Below are 22,407 nucleotides of genomic sequence, written 5' to 3' on the forward strand. Positions count from 1 at the left end.
TTTCAGCTCTGATCTCCAGCATCTGCAGACCTCACCTTCTCCACAGAGACCATTCAGCCATCATAATCTTATACACCTCTATTAGATCGTCTCTCAACCGTTGCTGTTCTAAGGAGACCAACCCAAATGTACCAATTCGTTCCTTATAGCTCAAACTCTCTGGTCCAGGCAGCATCTTTGTAAACCTCCTCTGCTCCTTTTGGTGCTTTCCCATCCTGACCATAACGTGGGGACCCGAACTGCACACAGTAGACTAGATGTGGCCACAGCAGCACTTTATACAGATCCAGCATTACCTCCTTGCTCTTGTGTGCCAGACCTCAGCTAATAAAGGCAAGTATTCCACACGCCTTCTTAACCACCTTATCTACACGCCATGCCACCTTTAGGCACCTGTAGAACTATTCACCAAGGTCACTCAGTACTTTACAGGGTCCTTTCATTCAACTGTGTCATCCCTTGCCTTGTTAGGCCTCTCCAAGTGCAATACTTCACACTTTTCCTGATTGAATTCCATTTGCCACTATCCTGCTGAGCTGACCATCATCCTCCTGCACTTTACGGCTACCCTTCTCACTATTTATCACCTGACCAATTTTTGTGTCATGTGCAAACTTGTTGATGGCACTCTTTCCCCCCCCCCCCCCCCACCCCCCTCCCATTTAAGTCCAAATCATTAATATATACAAGTGGTAAGGGCCCCAGCACCAAGCTCTATGGAACCTCATTAGAAACAAATTTCTATTCACAGAAATATGTCTCACTCATCACCCTCTGGTTCCTGCCTCACAGCCAATTTTGGATCTGATGTGTCTCCTGGTCTTGGATCCCATGAATTCACATTGTTGACCAATCTGCCATGAGGGATCTAATCAAAAGCCTTGCTAAAGCTCATGCAGACCACACCAAGTCATAGAGATGTACAGCATGAAAACAGGCTTCTTTCCTGAAGAAGGCCTCATGCCCAAAATGTCAATTCTCCTGCTCTTTCCCCTGACCTGCTGCGCTTTTCCAGCAACACATTTTCAGTTCTGTCCAACTCCTCCATGCTGACCAGATATCCTAAATTAATCTAGTTCCATTTGCCAGCATTTGGCCCATATCCCTCCAAACCCTTCCAAATCATACACTCATCCAGATGCCTCTTAAATGTTGTAATTGTACCAGCCTCCACCACTTCCTCTGGCAGCTCATTCCATACACGTACCACCCTCTGGGTGAAAAAGTTGCCCTTTAGGTCCTTTAATCTTTCACGTCTCACCCTAAGCCTATGCCCTCTAGTTTTGGATTCCCGATTATCTGTTTACCCTATCCATGCTCCTCATGATTTTATAAACCTCTATAAGGTTACCCCTCAGCCTCTGACGCTCCAGGGAAAACAGCCCCAGTCTATTCGGCTTTCCCTTTAGCTCAAATCCTCCAATCCTGGCAACATCCTTGTAAAGCTTTTCTGAACCCTTTCACGTTTCACAACAGTCTGCCTACAGCAGGGAGACCAGAATTGCATGCAGTACTCCAAAAGTAATGTACCCAAACAATGTCTTGTACAACTGCAACATGACCTCCCAACTCCTATACTCAATGCACTGACCAATAACAACAAACATACCAAATCAAAGTTTGGGAGGAGATTTGTAGCTCGGGTGCTGATTGTTGTGGTTCTGTTCGCCGAGCTGGGAACTTGTGTTGCAGACGTTTCGTCCTATGTCTAGGTGACATCCTCTGGAGGAAAGATCACAGAAGTGCTTCACAGGAGGCTCCCAAGCACTGAGGATGTCACCTAGACAGGGGACGAAACGTCTGCAACACAAACTCCCAGCTCGGTGAACAGAACCACAACAAACATACCAAACACCTTCTTCACTATCCTGTCTACCTGCGACTCCACTTTCAAGGAGCTATGAACCTGCACTCCAAGGTCTCTTTGTTCAGCAACACTCCCCAAGACCTTATCGTTAGGTGTATAAGTCCTGTCCAATTTACCTTTCCAAAATGCAACACCTCACATTAAATGCATTACTTTTACTCCTGGTTTCCACCACAAAAAATTTGATATAAGTTGTCAAACATGACTTTCCCTTAACATGTCCATGCTGAGTACATGTGATTAATCTGTATACCTCTGAGTGCAGATATCTTCTGTCCCTCAGCATTCTTTCTAATAACATCCGCCTTAGACTAAATGGCTTTCCTGGCTGCCGGTTCCGGTAGTTTGCTGTAGTGGCCAGAATATTGGATCGAGAAGCATGGCACTCGTCCATGGACTCCATCAACAAACACCTGATATAGCTAAGAGACCTAATATACAGGCCACAACAGTGAACTAATGGGAGTGGTAACCTGAAGCAGCAGGAGCAGAACCAAATCCTAGAAGACACCGTACAGCAGTACCTCACAGGAGGCTCCAGAGCCCTGTACATGTCACCGAGACAGGGGACAGAATGTCTGCAAATCAACTTCCCAGCTCGGTGAACATACCCACAACAACGGTAAAGTATTCAATTCAGACTGGGCCTATGTCTTATCTCTAAGGTGCCTAATAGGTCCTACTCTTTCTTTAATTATTCCCTTGCTCTTTATGTGGTTAAAAAGTCCCATTGGATTTTCCTTTATTCTACCAGTCAATGCTTTCTTATACACTCTCTTTGATTTCCTAAATTCCTCATTATGATCCTCCTCCCCTGTACTTTATAGACTTCTCTGGGGTCTCTGCCTTGGTGAACCTTTGATATCTGCTATAAGCTTCTCTTTTCTTTTTAATTCTAACATTTATGTCCTTTGATATCAGGGTTCTCTGATCTCTCTGTCATGTCTCTACCCCTCTGCCCCCACCTCATCTTTCTTGGTCCCCTGTCTCCTTTTCTCTGCCCTTGTCCTTTTTCTCTCTGCCCATGTCTCTCTCTCTCTGCACAACCCTCTGTCCCTCTACAGTCCTGCCTCCCTCTCCGAGTCTGGCCCAGTCTCCCTGTCTCTGTCTCCTCTCTTTGTCTGGCTCTCTCTCTCTCTGTCCAGCTTTGCAATCTGTCTCTGCTCCTTAATATGGAGCCACATACACAGTCCCGGGTAAAGACCAGTCCTACATTATCCATTTCGAGAGGGTACTGTCATACAAGCTCTGGCTAACTGTCTCCAACCCACCCACTGGTCGGCTGTCTAATGCTGTGAAATTGAGGAGAAAGTGAGGTCTGCAGATGCTGGAGTATCAGAGCTGAAAATATGTTGCTGGAAAAGCGCAGCAGGTCAGGCAGCATCCAAGGAACAGGAAATTCGACGTTTCGGGATTATGCCCGAAACGTCGAATTTCCTGTTCCTTGGATGCTGCCTGACCTGCTGCGCTAATGCCGTGAAATTGTCAACTATCTAAGAAATCTAATCTTTGTGCATTATTCCAGCCTTCACTCCTGTGGGAGCACTTTCTGTCTGATCCACTCTGGTGTAATTAAACTTTCACAGGGCTCAGTGTGGGAGACAGGCTGCAAACTGTGAGCCCCTACCTTGGCATAGTTTCAACAATTCTGCTTCCTTTAGTCGAACAACTCTGCTCAAACAGTTCCAAGTCCATGCTGGTGTCACTGTGACCAATAAAATCCATTTGACTCTTTATTTCTTTTTTTAGGATCAGCTGAACCAGCAATTAAAGCTAATACATTGTGACAAAGTTACCATCCTACTCTACTCCCTAATACTGCCTTTATTTTAAATCATTAGGTATATCCCTGTCTTTGTGTGATCATCTTTGATTTGGACTCCTACTTGTTCTCCTGGCTTGTTTCCTGCTTCCTCTCTGGACTCAGCTTCCATTTGCTGTCCTGGGTCAGCTACTGCTTGTTCTCCATCTTCGTCACTCTCCTTGTCCAATTCCTGCCTGCTCCACTGAGATTCTCCATCTGGAACCTGTGTTCCCTGTGACTACCTCACCCAAGTTTCACTCCTGGATGTGACTGGCACGGTCAAACTTCCTGAAAGTCCCCACACATCTCCTGAGCCAGGTCGCCATGGATGACAACTTCAAAGACCGGACAGCCTTCATCAGAGGGGCCAAGGACATTGCTAAGGAAGTGAAGCGGCAGGCAGCTAAAAAGGTAGCCAAAGGTACAGACCGACTCCACGATGAATACAGTCGGCGCTCTTACACACGCTTCCAGGAAGAGGACGATGACGATGACTACCAGCCACAATATAGCTACTCAGGTGGAAACGATGAAGAAGGAGGCTCGAGCGATGCCACTGAAGGCCATGATGAGGAAGACGAGATCTATGAGGGGGAATATCAGGGCATCCCCCACGCCAACAAGATGGCAGATGACCACATAGCAAGCACGCAGCCCATGGTGGATGATTTCAGGGACTATGAGGAGATGGAAGGGGAACGGGAGAAGGAGAAGGAACAGCTGGCCCAGCAGTATGAGCTCATCTTACAGGAATGTGGTCATGGTCGCTTCCAGTGGACCTTGTACTTTGTTCTGGGCCTGGCACTCATGGCAGATGGGGTGGAGGTCTTTGTGGTTGGGTTTGTGCTGCCCAGTGCTGAGAAGGACATGTGTTTATCTGACTCCAACAAAGGCATGCTCGGTAAGTACAATGAGCATTCAATCCAAAACTGCTCAAACAGAATCAATGGAATTCACATAAGTATATGTATGCTCAGGGGTCTGCTCCTCTGTGTCTATTTGTGTAGTTCCCAGACACTGCTGTGTGACCCACATACTGCTCTGTTGCCTTTGTATGTGCATGTGGGACAAGACCAGACTCCACACTCCCTGTGTGCGCGTGTAGGTTTGATACCTTCGCCACTGGGTTTGTTCGGTTGCTGGGGTCTGTGTGTGGCCTACACACACATAGTGCTGCAGGTTATTAGACACACACAGAGCGGACCATTGACTGAGACTGGAAGAGAAAGTGAGGACTGCAGATGCTGGAGATCAGAGCTGAAAATGTGTTGCTGGCAATGCGCAGCAGGTCAGGCAGCATCCAAGGAGCATGAGTCCTTCTTCAGGAATGAGGAAAGGGTGTCCAGCAGGCTAAGTTAAAAGGTAGGGACGAGGGACTTGGGGGAGGGGCGTTGGAAATGCGATAGGTGGAAGGAGGTCAAGGTGAGGGTGATAGGCTGGAGTGAACCAGTTCCAATACCGAACAACCCAGATGGCCTCCTTCTTCAAAGACCGCAATTTCCCCCCAGACGTGATCGACGATGCTCTCCACCGCATCTCCTCCACTTCCCGCTCCTCCGCCCTTGAGCCCCGCTCCTCCAACCGCCACCAAGACAGAACCCCACTGGTCCTCACCTACCACCCCACCAACCTCCAGATACATCATATCATCCGTTGTCATTTCGGCCACCTCCAAACGGACCCCACCACCAGAGATATATTTCCCTCCCCTCCCCTATCAGCGTTCCGAAAAGACCACTCCCTCCATGACTCCCTCGTCAGGTCCACACCCCCCACCAACTCAATCTCCACTCCCGGCACCTTCCCCTGCAACCGCAAGAAATGCAAAACTTGCGCCCACACCTCCTCCCCTTACTTCCCTCCAAGGCCCCAAGGGATCCTTCCATATCCGCCACAAATTCTCCTGCACCTCCACACACATTATTTACTGCATCCGCTGCACCTGATGTGGCCTCGTCTATATTGGGGAGACAGGCCGCCTACTGCGGAACGTTTCAGAGAACACCTCTGGGACACCCGGACCAACCAACCCAACAACCCCGTGGCTCAACACTTCAACTCCCCCTCCCACTCCACCAAGGACATGCAGGTCTTTGGACTCCTCCATCGCCAGACCATAGCATCACGACGGTTGGAGGAAGAGCGCCTCATCTTCCGCCTGGGAACCCTCCAACCCCAAGGGATGAACTCAGACTTCTCCAGCTTCCTCATTTCCCCTTCCCCAACCTTGTCTTAGTCAAATCCCTCGAACTCAGCACCACCCTCCTAACCTGCAATCTTCTTCCTGACCTCTCCGCCCCCACCCCACTCCGGCCTATCACCCTCACCTTAACCTCCTTCCACCTATCGCATTTCCAATGCCCCTCCCCCAAGTCCTTCCTCCCTACCTTTTATCTTAGCCTGCTGGACACACTCTTCTCATTCCTGAAGAAGGGCTCATGCCCGAAACGTCGATTCTCCTGCTCCTTGGATGCTGCCTGACCTGCTGCGCTTTTCCAGCAACACATTTCCACCATTGATTGAGGCTGCTCACATACTCAAGGTGTTTTAGAGGCTGTTGGTGTCGCAGTTTGCAATCAGCTCAAGTGCATCTCACAATGACAGTGACCCACTCTTCAGGGACATAGAATAGAAAGAGCATTAAATCAGAACAGTCCAACACCATTCACATATCCTTCATCATCTCACTGTAACTCAGAGAGGGACATGCTGTCTCAGGGGTCCTCATCACTTCAAGGCTGTGAAATAGAATTCTATCTTCTCACTCGTGTAACTGATTTAATATCCTTTACATGCCTCCAAGGCTCATCCTTTGAATTACTTCAAATTACAGAGACTAGAATTTGGGAGACTAACCAAGAATAATGGAATAGTCAAATCTAGAGTTAACAAAGGCATGAATAATGAGGACTTCAGGTTAATTGAGATGTGTGGAGCAGGTCAATGTTGTGAAAGAGACTTCCTTGGTGATAGAGTAGATATCTGGTCAGATGCTCATCTCAGGGTCAAATGTGATGCAAAATTTTAAATAACATGATCAGACTCAGTTACCTGGAGGATGAGTAGAAAAGAGACTAAGGAACAGAATTTGTGTTGATAACCGAAGCCAATGGCTTTAGCCTTCCCAATATTTAACTGGAGGAAATGTCTCCTCATCCATTAGACTATGTATGACCAGAGAAATGGAGTATATAATGAAACAATAAAAGAGTGCATGATTCCCATCAGGGGAATTCTTTTGTGAGGATCAGGCCAAATGCAGTATGTTAATAGGGGAAATGAAGTGGAAAAAGTTAGACTGACAAACAAAAAGAATATGGGAACAGAACGGCAGTTAACATTGAAGCCAAAACGTCTTGTAGCAACATATAAATCATACGTCAATCATAAACAACAGAGGGTTCCTATTCAGGACAAAAAGGGTGGTCAACGCTTAGTGGTGCAAGGCAAGGCTATAATATATCATAAGTACTTTGCATTAGTGACTAAGGAAGAATGAACTGATAAAATTAGTACATAGAAATGGTAGTGAATGAATGAGGTGAAAATTGATAGGAAGAATGTATTGGAAAAGAGTGGATAAATCACTTAAAATTAAAGAAAATGAGCAGTGGAGACATTAAAGGGTTGTCATAATCTTCCAATCTGCCCTGGGCACGGGGGAGATGGCAGAAGACTGCAGAATGGGAAATTTGACATAATTACTGAAGAAAGAATGTGAAGACATTCTTAGTTAAGTTCTGAGGAAGTGTCACTCTGGACCCAAAACGTGAACTCTGATTTCTCTCCACAGATGCTACCAGACCTGCTGAGCTGCCCCAGCAGTTTCTGGTTTTGATTTCCAGCATCCACAGTTCTTTCGGGTTTTTTTCTTAGTTAAGTACCGGCAAGTCAATTTAACGTTACTGGTAGGAGGGCTTTTAGAAATAGCGATCCAGGAGCAGGTGAGCAGGCACGAGGAGAGATTTGTATTTGTTAAGGAGACTAGCATGAATGTGTGAAAGGCAGATTGTGCTTTACTAACTACAGTAGCGCCTCGACTTACGAACTTAATCTGTTCCGGGACCCGGTTTGCGAAACGACAAGTTCGCGAACTGAATCAATTTTTCCCATTGTTTGGATAGTGTAAGAATGTTTGGACGTAGCAACGAACGCTGTTCACAGTGCACGCGCCAAAGACAAACTGAATGAGATCACGAGGGGACCGAGAGCTGTTGCGTTCAACAAGCGCGTAGCAAAGCAGAACAATGAAACCACGTGGTCGCACATGGGCTTTTTGCGTTCGGACCTTCGTTCGTACCTTGAATTTCATATGTACGTTGAAGCAAAATTTTATGTACGATCCTGTTCGTAAACCGATTTGTTTGTGAACGGGGTCATTCGCATGTCAAGGCGCTACTGTATATTCCATTTTTTGGTGAAGTTCCAGCGAAAGTAGCTGAAAGGAATACATTGTTGTCTTGTTATGAAGGTGTAAGGGGTACTGTACCTGTAAGAGAGTTAAAAGCTAGCAGAACTACCTGAGCACCAAGTGTTCTGAATAAGGTAACAACATAATATTTGGTCGAACATCTAGATTAACTGGGTTGCCTGGAGTCAACAAAACAAATTCCAATTTGGCCAATCAGTTTAAATTATCCTCCAAAATACCAAACTCCAATCAAGTTTGAATTTAGTATTTTGACGATATTAAGACCGATGAAATGATCCAATGCTTTGGGGTATAAAACCGAAACAAAATTGAACAGTTGGAGGAGAACTGCCAAAGGGCCAACAGCTGTAGGCTGCTAGTGAGAACTCTCTGAGAGGTACCTGTCTGGAGAAGGAGTTTGCACAGAGAAAAAGATTGACACCAACTTGGAGAGCAAATCTACAGAGGAAGATTCAAAGAGAAGATTCAACAGCTGGCTGGTTTTGAAATTTTAATTTTTCTGTAAATCTTAATTGGAGGTTTTGTCAGACTAGCATTATAGAAGGGAAAGTAAAAGATAGGTTATAGGAAGGAGTTGTAAAGAGTTGTTAGTTAATTGTTCTCTGTTATATTGTAAGAAATAAAGTTGTTAATTTTTACTTTAAATAGTTCTTGGCCTTTTGCATTTTCACAGATTATTGCACAGGATAAATCATTTCTGTGTTGCTGGTTTAAAATTAGCGGGGGTGGGGGAGGGGGGGGTTTAACCCCGTATTGTAACAGTCTATAAATATTATTGATTTTAGGTAGGTCTTTAACAATGTTCCACCACAAAAAACTCAGGTTAACAAAACTGGGGTTCATGAAATAAGAGGATCACAGTTGGATAAAAAGTGATAAGGACTGAAAATAGTGAGTTGTGTCAAATGAGTGTTTCTTAGACTAGAGAGTGACAGACAGTGAGGTTCTCCTAGGGTCTGTGCTAGGAGCCCTGCATCCCTTTGATGTACATTAATGATATGGAATGCAGAGTAACACTTCAACATTTGCCGATGTTACCAATGATTCTTGAAGCTACGATGCTGAGGATGATTCTGTTTCACTACAGACACAGAGAGACTAGCTGGATAGGCAGACTTTAATGTGGAGTATCATTTAATGTGGAATGCACTTCAGTGATGCAGTAAATGCTGACGATCAGGAACTTGCTACCCATTAGTGTGTTGGAAACAGACCATCAGTGTATTTGAAAGGAAATTCAGATAAAATAACTTTAAAGAATTCAAGGATAAACAGGAGGTAAAAGACTAAGCAAGTGAACTGAAGACTCTGTTTCTGTGGGGAAATGACCAATACCTCGAGTCTAATAGCCCTCTAAATCTCTTCTCCCTCAATGTATCCTGATACTGCTGAGAATTCACCATGTATCTCCAGCAGGACCCTTCTTAACTTAGAAACATTATCAATATATGACAGGAAAGACAGGACAATGAGTTATGAGACTTGGCGTGTGATATATGGAGTGATACTGCTCACTGAGCTACAGAAAAAAAAAACGGTAAAGTGTGTGGTTGATCAGCCAAACAGGAGACTCAAGTGTGACAGGTTAAGGACAGCCTGTGAAGAGGTTGAACTAGTTGGGTAGCTCAGTATACACTGAGTGTCTCATTCTGACTGTTGTTTTTCTGTTGCAGGGCTAATCGTATATTTGGGGATGATGGTGGGGGCCTTCCTCTGGGGAGGTCTTGCAGACAGAATGGGCCGCAGGCAGTGTCTGCTCATCTCTCTTTCAGTAAACAGTGTCTGCGCTTTCTTCTCATCCTTTGTGCAAGGATATGGGACCTTCCTGTTCTGCAGACTTCTCTCTGGTGTTGGGTAATGTAGACTGCTCTGCTTCCTTGCACCCTTCCTCATTCTGAAAGTTGTGTTGTGTTAGCCTGCCTTCCCTGATGTGGGTTAACTTCCAGGAGAACCCCACACTGTGATCCAGGAATGAATCATTCCTTTTACTAGCCAAGATCACAATTCTTATGGGGAGTACATGCCATTACTAGGGTGGGGAAATTAGGCAGGATTACTGTCCATTAACCCCTGGGCTAAAGACAGAGGGGAAATTTAACCAGGGTTTCTGCTCCTGATCACTGTCCAGTCACCTCCTGGTATAATGACATTATTTTTGGATTATGACACTGCCTACACAAAGAGGCTGTGTAAAGATATATTTATAGTTTAAAACCTTGTGTTTATTGAAGTTCATTGAGAGACATATACATAACACTGCCTTTCCCTGGAACAGCCAGACAGAACGGAGGCAGTGGTTTTCTGAATGAAGTGACAGCTAGCTGATAACATTTTGTAGGTTCCTGGTCATGTGAGATCAATAAAAGAGAAACTCATAGCCTGCAAAGAGAGAGCATCTAAATCTCACTATCTGTTCATGCAGAGGTATTGGGAGAAATGTCTGGTAACTGTCCTCACTCACTATTTCCCTGTAAACTGCTCTCGCTGCAAATTTCTTTGTTGAAAGGAAAACCAGCTTCAATGATGGTGCTGAACAAATTATAGAACACAGAACATTACAGCGCAGTACAGGCCCTTCAGCCCTCGATGTTGTGCCGACCTGTCATACCAATCTGAAGCCCATCTAACCTACACTATTCCACGTACATCCATATGCTTGTCCAATGACGACTTAAATGCCCTTAAACTTGGCGAATCTACTACCGTTGCAGGCAAAGCATTCCATACCCTTACTACTGTGAGTAAAGAAACTACCTCTGACATCTCCTATATCTATCACCGTTCAGTTTAAAGCTATGCCCCCTCGTGCTTGCCGTCACCATTCTTGGAAAACGGCTCTCCCTGTCCCCCCTATCTAACCCTCTGATTATCTTATATGTCTCTATTAAGTCACCTCTCAGCTTTCTTCTCTCTAATGAGAACAGCCTCAAGTCCCTCAGCCTTTCCTTGTAAGGCCTTCCCTCCATATCAGGCAACATCCTAGTAAATCTCCTCTGCACCCTTTCCAAAGCTTCTACATCCTTCTTATAATGCGGTGACCAGAACTGTACACAATACTCCAAGTGTAGCCGCACCAGAGTTTGTACAGCTGCAGCATAACCTCATGGTTCCAGATGCTGGAGATCAGAGTAGAAAATGTGTTACTCGAAAAGTGCAGCAGGTCAGGCAGCATCCAAGGAACAGGAGAATCGATGTTTTGGGCATTCCTGAAGAAGGGCTCATGCCCGAAACGTCGACTCTCCTGCTCCTTGGATGCTGCCTGACTTGCAGCGCTTTTCCAGCAACACATTTTCAGTTCTTAACAACCCTGTCAACCTGGGTGGCAACTATCAAGGATCTGTGTACATGGACACAGAGATCTCTCTGCTCATCTACACTACCAAGAATCTTACCATTAGCCCAGTACTTTGCATTCCGGTTACTCCGATCAAAGTGAATCACCTCACACTTGTCTGCACTAAACTCCATTTGCCACCTCTCAGCCCAGCTCTGCAGCCTATCTATGTCTCTCTGTAACCTACAACATCCTTCGTCACTATCCACAACTCCACCGACCTTAGTGTCGTCTGCAAATTTACTAGCCCTCATCCAGATCGTTTATAAAAATGATGAACAACAGTGGACCCAACACTGACCCTTGCGGTACACCACTGGTAACTGGACACCAAGATGAACATTTCCCACTAACCACCACCCTCTGTCTTCTTTCAGTAAGCCAATTCATGATCCAAACTGCTATATCTCCCACAATCCCATTCCTCCGCATTTTGTACAATAGCCTACTGTGGGGAACCTTATCGAACGCCTTGCTGAAATCCATATACACCACATCAACCAGTTTACTCTCATCTACCTGTTTGGTCACCTTCTCAAAGAACTCAATAAGGTTTGTGAGGCTCGACCTACCCTTCGCAAAACCATGCTGACTATCCCTAATCAAATTATTCTTTCCTAGATGATTATAAATCCTATCTCTTATAACCTTTTCCAACACTTTACCAACAACTGAAGTAAGATCGTGGTGTGTAACCAAGCCTTTTTCATTCACTTGCTCTAGAATTGGTGGTTCTATTCCCATTGTGTTTTCTTACTTCTCGGAGTTCCTCGCCCAGGAGAAGAGAGGGGAGCACCTGAGCTGGCTTTGCCTGTTCTGGATGATCGGAGGAATTTATGCCTCAGCAATGGCGTGGGCCATCATCCCTCACTACGGTAAGGGCATCAAAGTCAGGTGCAAGAGCTACACAACAAATATCAAGTCAACCTGGGATGGAGTACTGAGGATGGGTCAAGGACCAGACAATAATGCAGGGAGTTCAAGGCCAATATCACAATCATTGTGTCTAAAACACGGCGGCACGGTGACTCAGTGGTTAGCACTGGTGCCTCACAGCACCAGGGTCCTAGATTCGATTCCTGCCTTGGCCGACTGTCTGTGTAGAGTTTGCACATTCTCCCTGTGTCTGTGTGGGTTTCCTCTGGGTGCTCCAGTTTCCTCCCACAGTCCAAAGATGTGCAGGTTAGGTGAATTGGCCATGCTAAATTGCCCACAGTATTAGGTGCATTAGTTAGGGGTAAATGTAGGGGAATGGGTCTGTGTGGGTTGCTCTTCGGAGGGTGTGTGGAAGGGCTGAAGGGCCTGTTTCCATACTGTAGGGAATCTAATCTAAAACTAGGTGTGAAATTCCAGCACGGTTCACAAATAACAGGTGCACCACCAGTGTGGTTAATACAGATAAATTGTGCTGGTCTCGTATGGGGAAGTGTTTGATGGGGACAACATCAAAGAAGTTTTACTCTGTATGTAACCGCATACTATACACGTGCTAGGAGTGTTCAATGGGGACAATGGAGAGGAAGCATAACTCTACCAAATCCCATTCTGTACTGGTGCTGGGAAACTAATTAATACTGATATATTACACTGACTCACTGAGTGATACAGATGTACAGCATGGAAATAGACCCTTTGTTCCAACCCGTCCATGCCGACCAGATATCCCAATTCAATCTAGTCCTACCTGCCAGCACCCGGCCCATATCCTTCCAAACCCTTCCTATTCATATACGCATCCAAATGCCTTTTAAATGTTGCAATTTTACCAGCCTCCACCACTTCCTCTGGCAGCTCATTCCATACACGCACCACTCTCTGCATGAAAAAGCTGCTCCTTAGGTCTCTTTTATATCTGACCCCTCTCACCCTAAACCTATGCTCTCTAGTTCTGGACTCCTCGACCCCAGGGAAAAGACCTTGTCTATTTATCTTATCCATGCCCCTCATGATTTTATAGACCTCTATTAGGTCACCCCTCAGCCTCCGATGCTCCAGGGAAAACAGCCCCAGCCTATTCAATCTCTCCCTATAATTCAAATCCTCCAACCCTGGCAACATCCTTGTAAATCTTTTCTGAACCCTTTCAAGTTTCACAACATCCTTCCGATAGGAAGGAGACCAGAATTGCACGCAATATTCCAAAGGTGGCCAAACCAATATCCTGTACAGCCACAACATGACCTCCCAACTCCTGTACTCAATACTCTGACCAATAAAGGAAAGCATATCAAACGCCTTCTTCACTATCCTATCTACCTGAGACTCCACTTTCAAGGAGCTATGAACCTGAACTCCAAAGTCTCTTTGTTCAACAACACTCCCGAGAACCTTACCATTAAGTGTACAAGTCCTGCTAAGATTTGCTTTCCCAAAATGCAGCACCTCACATTTATCTAAATTAAACTCTATCTGCCACTTCTCAGCCCATTAGCCCATCTGATCAAGGTCCCATTGTAATCTGAGGTAACCTTCTTCGCTGTCCACTACACCTCCAATTTTGGTGTCATCTGCAAACTTACTAACTATACCTCTTATGCTCGCATCCAAATCATTTATATAAATGGTGAAAAGTAGTGGACCCAGCACCGATCCTTGTGACATTCCATTGGTCACAGGCCTCCAGTCTGAAAAACAATCCTCCATTACCACCCTCTGTCTTCTACCTTTGAGCCAGTTCTGTATCCAAATGGCTAGTTCCCCCTGTATTCAATGAGACCTAACCTTGCTAACCAGTCTCCCATGGGGAACCTTGTTGAACACCTTACTGAAGTCCAGACAGATCATGTCCACCGCTTTGCCCTCATCAATCTTCTTTGTTACCTCTTCAAAAAACTCAATCAAGTTTGTGAGACATGGTTTCCCATACACAAAGCCATGTTGACTATCCCTAATCAGTCCTTGCCTTTCCAAATACATGTACATCCTGTCCCTCAGGATTCCCTCCAACAACTTGCCCACCACCGAGGTCAGGTTCACTGCTGCTTGAACGTTACCGAAGGTAAGGACTGGTTTGCATTAAATCATTGAACCCTCATAAAATGCAACAATATTGTAACTCAGCCCTTCTGTGTAACACTGTGTCACACTCTTTTCTCTGAACTTTCTCTATCATTTCTCCCCTACCTCTGATCTACTTACCCTGCTTATTATCATGCTATGATCTTCCTTGATATTGGGTTTTTAATCTCATATCAACACTTCTGTTCTCTTTTATTTGTGTTAATGTCACATACTGCTCTCTTTCCCATCTTTGATCTCCTTCCTGTCACTATCCTTTCCCTTCCCATCTTGTTCCATCCCCATATCCTGTCCTCATCCAATTCTCTTAATTTCCTGCACTGTCTCAATTCAATCACTCTCCTCCATCCCCCACCTCTCCCTTTCCTTCCCTTTCCCTCCAGGCTGGAGTTTCCAGATGGGATCAGCATACCAGTTCCACAGTTGGCGAGTCTTTGTTCTTGTCTGTGCCTTTCCCTCCGTCTTTGCGATTGTGGCCCTCAACTTCATGCCTGAGAGTCCTCGCTTCTACCTAGAGGTAACTACCACTGTTTCCCCTCTTTCACTACATGCTTGCTTACAATCCTCAGCACAACCCACAGGCACAAGGCTGGCAGAAGATTTTCATTAATTTAGAGAGCTTTACTCTGTATTGAATCCCATGCTGTCCCCATACTGAGTGTTTGATGAGGACAGTGCAGAGAAGGCTCAACTCTGTTCCAAAAACTGTGCTGTCCCTGTCCTGGAGTGTCTGATGGGGACACTGTAGAGAGCTCTTTACTTGGGAGTTTTACTTTCAGTTTAAAAGAGTAGACAGAATGTTTTTCTGTATGTAACCCCATGATGTACTTGTCCTGCGAGTGTTTGATGGGGACTGTGTAGAGTAAGCTTTACTTTGTTTAGAAGTCAAGGCAGTTTTACTCTGTATTTCACCCTGTGCTGTATCTTCCTTGACTGAAAATGAGAGTTGTATTTCCTTCATAATGTGGTCTGGAATGAGATGCTGTATGGGTCTCTGTCTTGAGTTTATTGCTATGATATTGGAACTGCTGGTATTTGGATCCAAGTAGTTCAGACCTGGAAAGGTGTCAGCACTGCTCACATTAGAGGAACTACCGGACAGAGAGAGACAGTGACAAATCTGATTAGTCTGAAAAGTTTGCAGATTATTCCGGCAGAGTGACCTGCTCTATCTATCTTCTGACAGAATGGCAAACACGATGAGGGCTGGATGATTCTCAAGCAGGTTCATGACGTCAACATGAGGGCCAAAGGCTTCCCGGAACGGGTCTTCTCTGTGAGTATCTTGATTTGGTCACAACTCACTGAACTTTGAGTCAATGATAGGCTTTTCAGGTTGTGGCAAGGCTAGCTTTCTTTAATAAACTAGTCCCTGCATGGAGATTTCCCTCCTCTCTAAATTCCAGATCATTGGATATGGATCATGAGCAGAAGCTCTAGCTGATTTAACCTCTCTCTCTCTTATCTGGGGTCATTGGACAATGATCAGGACCAGGAACCCTGGCTAATTTCTCCTCGCTATCTAACCCAGGGTTTGTGCTGCTGATCAAACAGGCTATCTTTCTTGGATGTTGTTGAACTCCTGGAGTATTGTAGCAGCTGCCCTAATCCAGAAAAAGTGGAGAGTGTTGCAGCCCATTCCTGAATTTGTCTTGTAGGTGCTGAAGAGTCTCAGTGAACAGTTGCAAGTTAAGTGATGATTGTTATCTGATAAATTAAATGTGACAATTTTTCTTAAGCTTCACAATCATTTTGTTCCCTTTGAATGAAGGTTATGCTGTGGTTTGGTATGCTATTCTGCATGTCAATTGTTAGTTTATTCACTGGTTGGCTCTCCTGCATCTTTTGCATATCCATTGCCATAGAAGATTTTGAACACTGCAGTAAAGTTAATTATGAGTAGTTTTATTGAGCTGCACTACGTCTTTGCTCAATGCTGGTTGTTTGTTTGTGTTTCCACAGGTAACGCACATTAAAACCCCCAAACAGCTGGATGAACTGATCGAGATCCAGTCAGATACAGGCACTTGGTACCGACGCTGGCTAGTCCGCTTCACCAACATCTTTCAGCAGGTATACATCCTCAGTCATAATTATAAATCATGCAGCCAGGAAGTGCATGTACCATGAGAATTTCCCTCCTATGGGGTGTGGAACACAGATAAAGGTAAAGCAGGGAACTAGGTTGTGCATTGGATTGACAGTAATGCATTCATTCATTTATTTTCTGTTTGTGCAGGTTCGGAGCAACTTCCTGAAGTGTTTCTCGATCCAGTACCGCCGCACAACATTCCTTATGATGGCAGTGTGGTTCACAATGGCCTTTAGGTTGGTTTGTTATTCAGTCCTGACAGACCGAGTGTGTTTGACGGGGTGTGGAGGGAGAAGGAGAAGGAGGTTATGTCTAAATCCATGCTATACTTTTCATAGGAGTGTCTGATGGAGATGGTAGAGCAGGAGCTTTACTCTTGTTATGGACTAAGCCAGACCACTCAAAACATTTTTAAGCAAGCAGCTCAGACCATAACTTTGCCATTTGTTTCAGGAAGTGTGCCGTGATAATTACCCAGATCGAGTTAGCTAGGTTGACTACTTGATTTTAAAACAAAGATTTATTCACAAAATTATACAATGAAACACAAAGAACAGAATAAAGAACCCGTCCAGAACTCGGCCTATCCAATTAGACTTAATTATGCTGTTCCGAATAAGCGCAACCCAATCACAATAAGCAAACTCCCTTTAAAAACCAGTATAAATGGAACATATGCTTACAGGTTGAAGTTGTAGGGCAGAAAAGAGAGAGGATTTCCACACAGCTCCTTGTTTAACTCTTCACCAGGTCAGACTGAACTAAAACTGCTCAGCTCAGCTAGACAGCTGACCATTCCCCTTTCTTTATACAGGTCACTTCTAAAACATGACCACTTTGGCCTGAAGTCTCATCTGTTTACATATAAACAAAAGGCCTCTCAAAATCCTTTTCATCTCTGTACCAAACCTGACTGATCAGAGCCTGGCCCAGTTAATTACCCCTCTGAAAAAAATCAAGGACAGAGTCTCCTTGAACAACTTTTAGAGAAAAAAGGAACTAGCTTTGTGACACTTTGTATCTGACGATGTGTTGTCCCTGTCCTGGCAGTGTTTGATGAGGGCAGTATAGAGACAGCTTTACTCTGTATCAAACCTTGAGAATGTTTGATGGGAACAGCATGGAGAAAGCTGTATTCTCTATTTAACCCCAGTCTGTCCCTGCTCTGACAATATTTGATGGTACAGGTAAAGGAACCTTTACTCTATCTCTAAACTTGTGGTGTACCTGCCCTGGCAGTGTTTGATAGGACAGGCAGAGAGCTTGACTTTCAGTTGAGAAAAGAGGCAGCTTTACTTTGTATCTATCTTGTGCTGTCCCTGTCCTGGGAGTGTTTGATAGGGTCAGCATCAAGGTAGCTTTACTTTCAGTTTAAAAGAGGAGTTTATTCTGTTGTTAATGTCCTGGGAATATTTGAGAAGTGTAGAATGAGCTTTATTCTGTATCTGATCCCATGCTTTCCCCATCCTCTGAGTGTATGTTGTTTCTGGGGAGTAGGGGTGCAGGAGGGAGATAGTATAAAGGGTGCTTTACAGTGTAACTAACCCTGTGCCTTACCCAAATTGTGAGTGTTGACTGGGACAGTGTTAAGGAAGTTTTACTTCCATTTACTTATAGTTTTAAAAAGTAGAGGTAGCTTCACTATTTGAAGTTATCTAATCTTGTGCTGTCCCTGTTCCGAGAGGGTTTAACAGGGGACAGGGTAGAGGTAGCTTTACTCTGTATCTCACCCTGTGCTATCACTATCCCAGGAGTGTTTAATGGGGACAGTATTAAGGCAACTTTACTTTCAGTTTAAGATAGTAGAGAAAGTTTCTTCTGTATATAACCCCATACTGTATCTATTCTGGGAGTGTTTCGATGGGGACAGCATAGGATGAATTTACTCCGTATCTAAACTGCACTATACTTGTTCTGGATGAGGTTGATTGGAACAATGTAGAGAAAGTTTTTACTCTGTAACCAAACTGATGTTTCTGAAATACAATTGGAGTGTGGTTGCCACACAACCTTCTGACATAAGCTCTGTGTTCTTCAGTTACTATGGTCTGACAGTATGGTTCCCGGACATGATCAAATATTTGCAGATGATGGAGTACTCCTCACGCACTAAAGTCTTCTACAAGGAGAAGGTTGAACACTTCACCTTTAACTTTACCCTTGAAAATCAAATTCACAAGAATGGTGATTACTACAATGACAAGTGAGTGCCCACAAAATTACATCAAAGACACGGAGAGTCCTAGGTGTAATATTAGAGTCTTAATGGAAGCACAACCTTCCCTACAGCTGTGGGCACTGGTTGTCTTCCAGACGGATCCACTCCGAGGGACAGGGAAAGCAATGGAGTTGAGCAGGCATCACACTCCACCTCATGTTATGGCCTCACCAGATGCGAGGCTGGGAATCAGATTGGAAACTCTAGTTGATCTCTATCTGACCTGAGATTAGAGATCAGGTGTTCCCAGTCCTTACGGTGTGGATTATCTTACCATTCATTTACACATTGCGGATCTGTTTGACATTACCTGTCTATGCTTGGTTTGGTATGAAAATTTTAAAACTGTCCTTTCAGGGCAAGGCTTCAAAAGTCTATCTTACAACCCCCAGGCAGGGTCTGTGAGCTGGAATTTAGGGGTCACAAGCTCAGAGGCAGTGAGGCTGCAATGTTGCTTGGGATCCCTCGCTCACACCAAGGTCTTATCTCTCACTCTCCTTATGTTCACAGAGGAGTTAGAACAATTTTCATGCTGAAAGTGCAGCATTAAGAGATAATTATGATATTACTTTCTTGTTATCTTGGACAGATTTATTGGGATGAAGCTGAAATCAGTGATATTCGAGGACTCCCTGTTTGAAGAATGTTATTTTGAAGACATTACCTCGAGTAACAGTTTCTTCAAGAACTGCACCTTTATCTCAACACTCTTCTACAATACAGGTTTACTAGCTGCGTGTCTTGTGCTTGTGACTACCAACTGCTCTCACTTCCCCTCCATCTAACTGTCTTAGGTGGTGAGAGCTTGTTTGTATTATCAAGGGGAACCTATGGGCATCTATCAGAAAGTTGACTGTCTGAAGCTCTTCCCAATATTAATTGGAACAGCATGCTAGTGGACAGTGTGTCTCTGAGTGGACTCAATGGGGAATGTATGTATGTTCGGGGTTGGAAGTTTAGTTAGAGGGTCTGCTCCTGATTAGTACTCAGATGTAGGGTGGAGTGGGGAATTGGATTCTCAGTTGTCTGGAGAGTTAGAATGTCCTTGCAATGTCATGCTGATGAACTGTTATTGCTGTTATTGCTTATACAGATTTCTTTGACTATAAGTTGATGGGCTGCCGTCTGATAAACAGTACGTTCCTTCACAGTAAGGAGGGCTGTCAGCTTGACTTCAGCGATGACAACAATGCCTACATGATCTACTTTGTTAGCTTCCTGGGATCTCTAGCTGTACTGCCTGGAAACATAGTGTCTGCTCTTCTCTTGGACAAGATCGGTCGGCTTAGGATGCTGGGTGAGTGGCAGCAGTAGTAAATGAGGTATATGGAATGGTGTCTCATTCCTCAGGGCTCCAGCTGTTTTGACTGATGTGCAAGTGCCTCCTTACACCTTACTGCTAGCCCTGTCCTAGCCAGTCAAGTTATACCATATCACTGGGCCATACCATAATCCAGATGATAGATTTTCTGGAGTTTTGTAGTGTGTAATAACTTTTCTCTCTCTAATCTCTTTTCCCCCCTACCACTAGCTGGCTCCAGCACACTCTCCTGCATCAGCTGCTTCTTTGTGTCCTTTGGTAATAATGAGTCTGCGATGATCGCACTGCTCTGTCTATTCGGGGGAGTCAGCATTGCTTCATGGAACGCACTCGATGTCATTACAGTGGAGCTCTATCCATCTGATAAGCGGTATGAGTCAGTCTCTTGCAAGGGTGCTGGTTTCCTGGTAATGTTACCCTTACCTTGTCTTTGTCAACCATGGGCTGCACCCCTCCCTTGGATTGGTTTAGCTCAGTTGGCTGGATAGCTGGTTTGTGATGCATAAGAAGCCAATAGCGTGGGTTCAATTCCCATCACTGGCTGAGGTTACCATGAAGGACTCTCCCCTTACCTGAAGTATGGTGGCCCTCATGTTAAATCACCACCAGTCTCCTCTCTCTCTCTCTCTCTCTCTCTGAGACAGCAAAGTTGTTGGCACATGTGTTTAAGTTTCTGTACCTTCTGCCTGATGGAGAGGTTGGAAGAGAGCATAACCAGGGTGGGAGGAATCTTTGATGCAAACATTAATGAGAAGTGTTGATGGAATCCACGGGTGGGAGGTTGGTTTTCGTGATGGTTCGAGCTGTGTTGATTCTGTTTTCTTTTGCCCTGTTTATTAAATCAGTGTTTTTTTTATTCTGCTAGGACCACAGCCTTCGGATTTCTCAATGCTCTGTGTAAGCTGGCGGCCGTACTGGGCATCAGTATATTCCAATCCTTTGTGGGAGTTACCAGAGCAGTGCCCATCATGTTGGCCTCTGTTGCCCTGGCATTGGGCAGTTACCTGGCTCTAAAACTCCCAGAGACTCGTGGCCAGGTGCTGCAGTGAGTCTGGCTTCAGCCAGAGCCCCTGTAGATGTAGACACTGTGACTCATCTTTCTCCGTTCTTTCATATTGTTTTTGTATGTTTTCCCATGTGGACAAGAAATGAAACTCTATAGAACTCATTACCAACTCCTGCTGGTGTAAATAAACCCTTCTGGTATTTGTGTACACAAATCTCACTGTACAGACCACAGTGGTACAAGGTGTAGGAGGAGCACAGAACCCATAGAGTAGAATAACCTGACAACCCCCAGAGCACAAATCATCTGCCATGTAAGCTCAGGAATGGCAGTGTTATGTATGTATTTCCTGGATTATTCTCAAAGTGTAAATACTGTGTGGTTGAGATTCCAGGCCCAATCCTGAGGCATAGTTTGCTAGGCCCTAATCATGTGATCTGTACAGTGATCCAATTTTTCATTTACTGGTATGAGGCAGAGTTTGTGCAATTTTTAGTGTAGCTGTCCAGAGTAACCTTACCCAGTTAGATTCAATACAATAATCAAGTCCGAGGGTGAAGCACAGGGCTGTTGGGTATGTTGGGGAAGCACAGGGAGAATTTATTCCTTCCAATTTGAAACTGGTGATTACTGGAGAGTATGTGCGTGTATGTGAGAGAGATGTGTTGAGGGGCAAAGGAGTAAAGGATTGTGGCTGGCTTGGTGTGCGGGAAGTGATACAATCATCACAGTCACTGGTTAATTCCTAACCAGACCCAATTAATGAACCTAAGCACACTAATTGAGCCCTTTGAGTCTGGTCATCATTTACAAATGAAATATTAAAATCAGAATCTTATTACAAGTTGAAACTCCTTTCCCTTTTCCATCCCTCACTCCTTGTGTCTCCCTTTCCTGTACCTGTCTCGACCCATGGTGCTCACTTAACAGTAGGCCGATGTGGTGACAATCAGTGGCTCTGTGGCTGTTGTAAGGAGTGATCCGTTGTCAATCGCCAAATATTTTTCTACTCTGCGTCTCGTTTTAATTCTCTGGTGAGAGGTTTGTTCAGACTTGTGAATGCTATAGATTTAGAAACTAGTATGTGTGAGTGTGTAACTGTTTTTGTGCAGTTGTGCGACTATTCCTTGCTGCCTTGTTGTCTGTCTGTATAAAACCCTGTGATAGATGGAGGTTATCTGTATAGTTTCAGATATAATAGAGTACAATTGTAGTGTGTCTGAATTTTAGCTGTTTTGTATTATATTTAAAGAAAGAGGCCTCTCAATGGCAAAGATCTACTCCAAGCTGTAACAAAATAAATAAAGAACTGTGG

The 22,407-nt window shown here is 44.7% G+C and overlaps 1 protein-coding gene across 1 annotated transcript; it reads left to right on the top strand.

Moving 5' to 3' along the window:
• The first annotated feature begins 3,995 nt into the window (after nucleotides 1–3,995).
• LOC132805492 (synaptic vesicle glycoprotein 2A-like) lies at nucleotides 3,996–21,266 on the top strand. The gene is made up of 12 exons (XM_060820601.1): nucleotides 3,996–4,572; nucleotides 9,777–9,957; nucleotides 12,161–12,312; nucleotides 14,839–14,972; nucleotides 15,642–15,731; nucleotides 16,418–16,528; nucleotides 16,695–16,783; nucleotides 18,586–18,750; nucleotides 19,355–19,488; nucleotides 19,859–20,062; nucleotides 20,297–20,456; nucleotides 20,952–21,266. Exons 1-12 carry the CDS (start codon nucleotides 3,996–3,998, stop codon nucleotides 21,133–21,135), a joined length of 2,181 nt encoding a protein of 726 aa, XP_060676584.1. The 3' UTR covers nucleotides 21,136–21,266.
• Nucleotides 21,267–22,407: the final 1,141 nt, after the last annotated feature.

This window comes from Hemiscyllium ocellatum, chromosome 50, assembly GCF_020745735.1.
Source record: "Hemiscyllium ocellatum isolate sHemOce1 chromosome 50, sHemOce1.pat.X.cur, whole genome shotgun sequence".
Lineage (NCBI taxonomy): Eukaryota > Metazoa > Chordata > Chondrichthyes > Orectolobiformes > Hemiscylliidae > Hemiscyllium > Hemiscyllium ocellatum.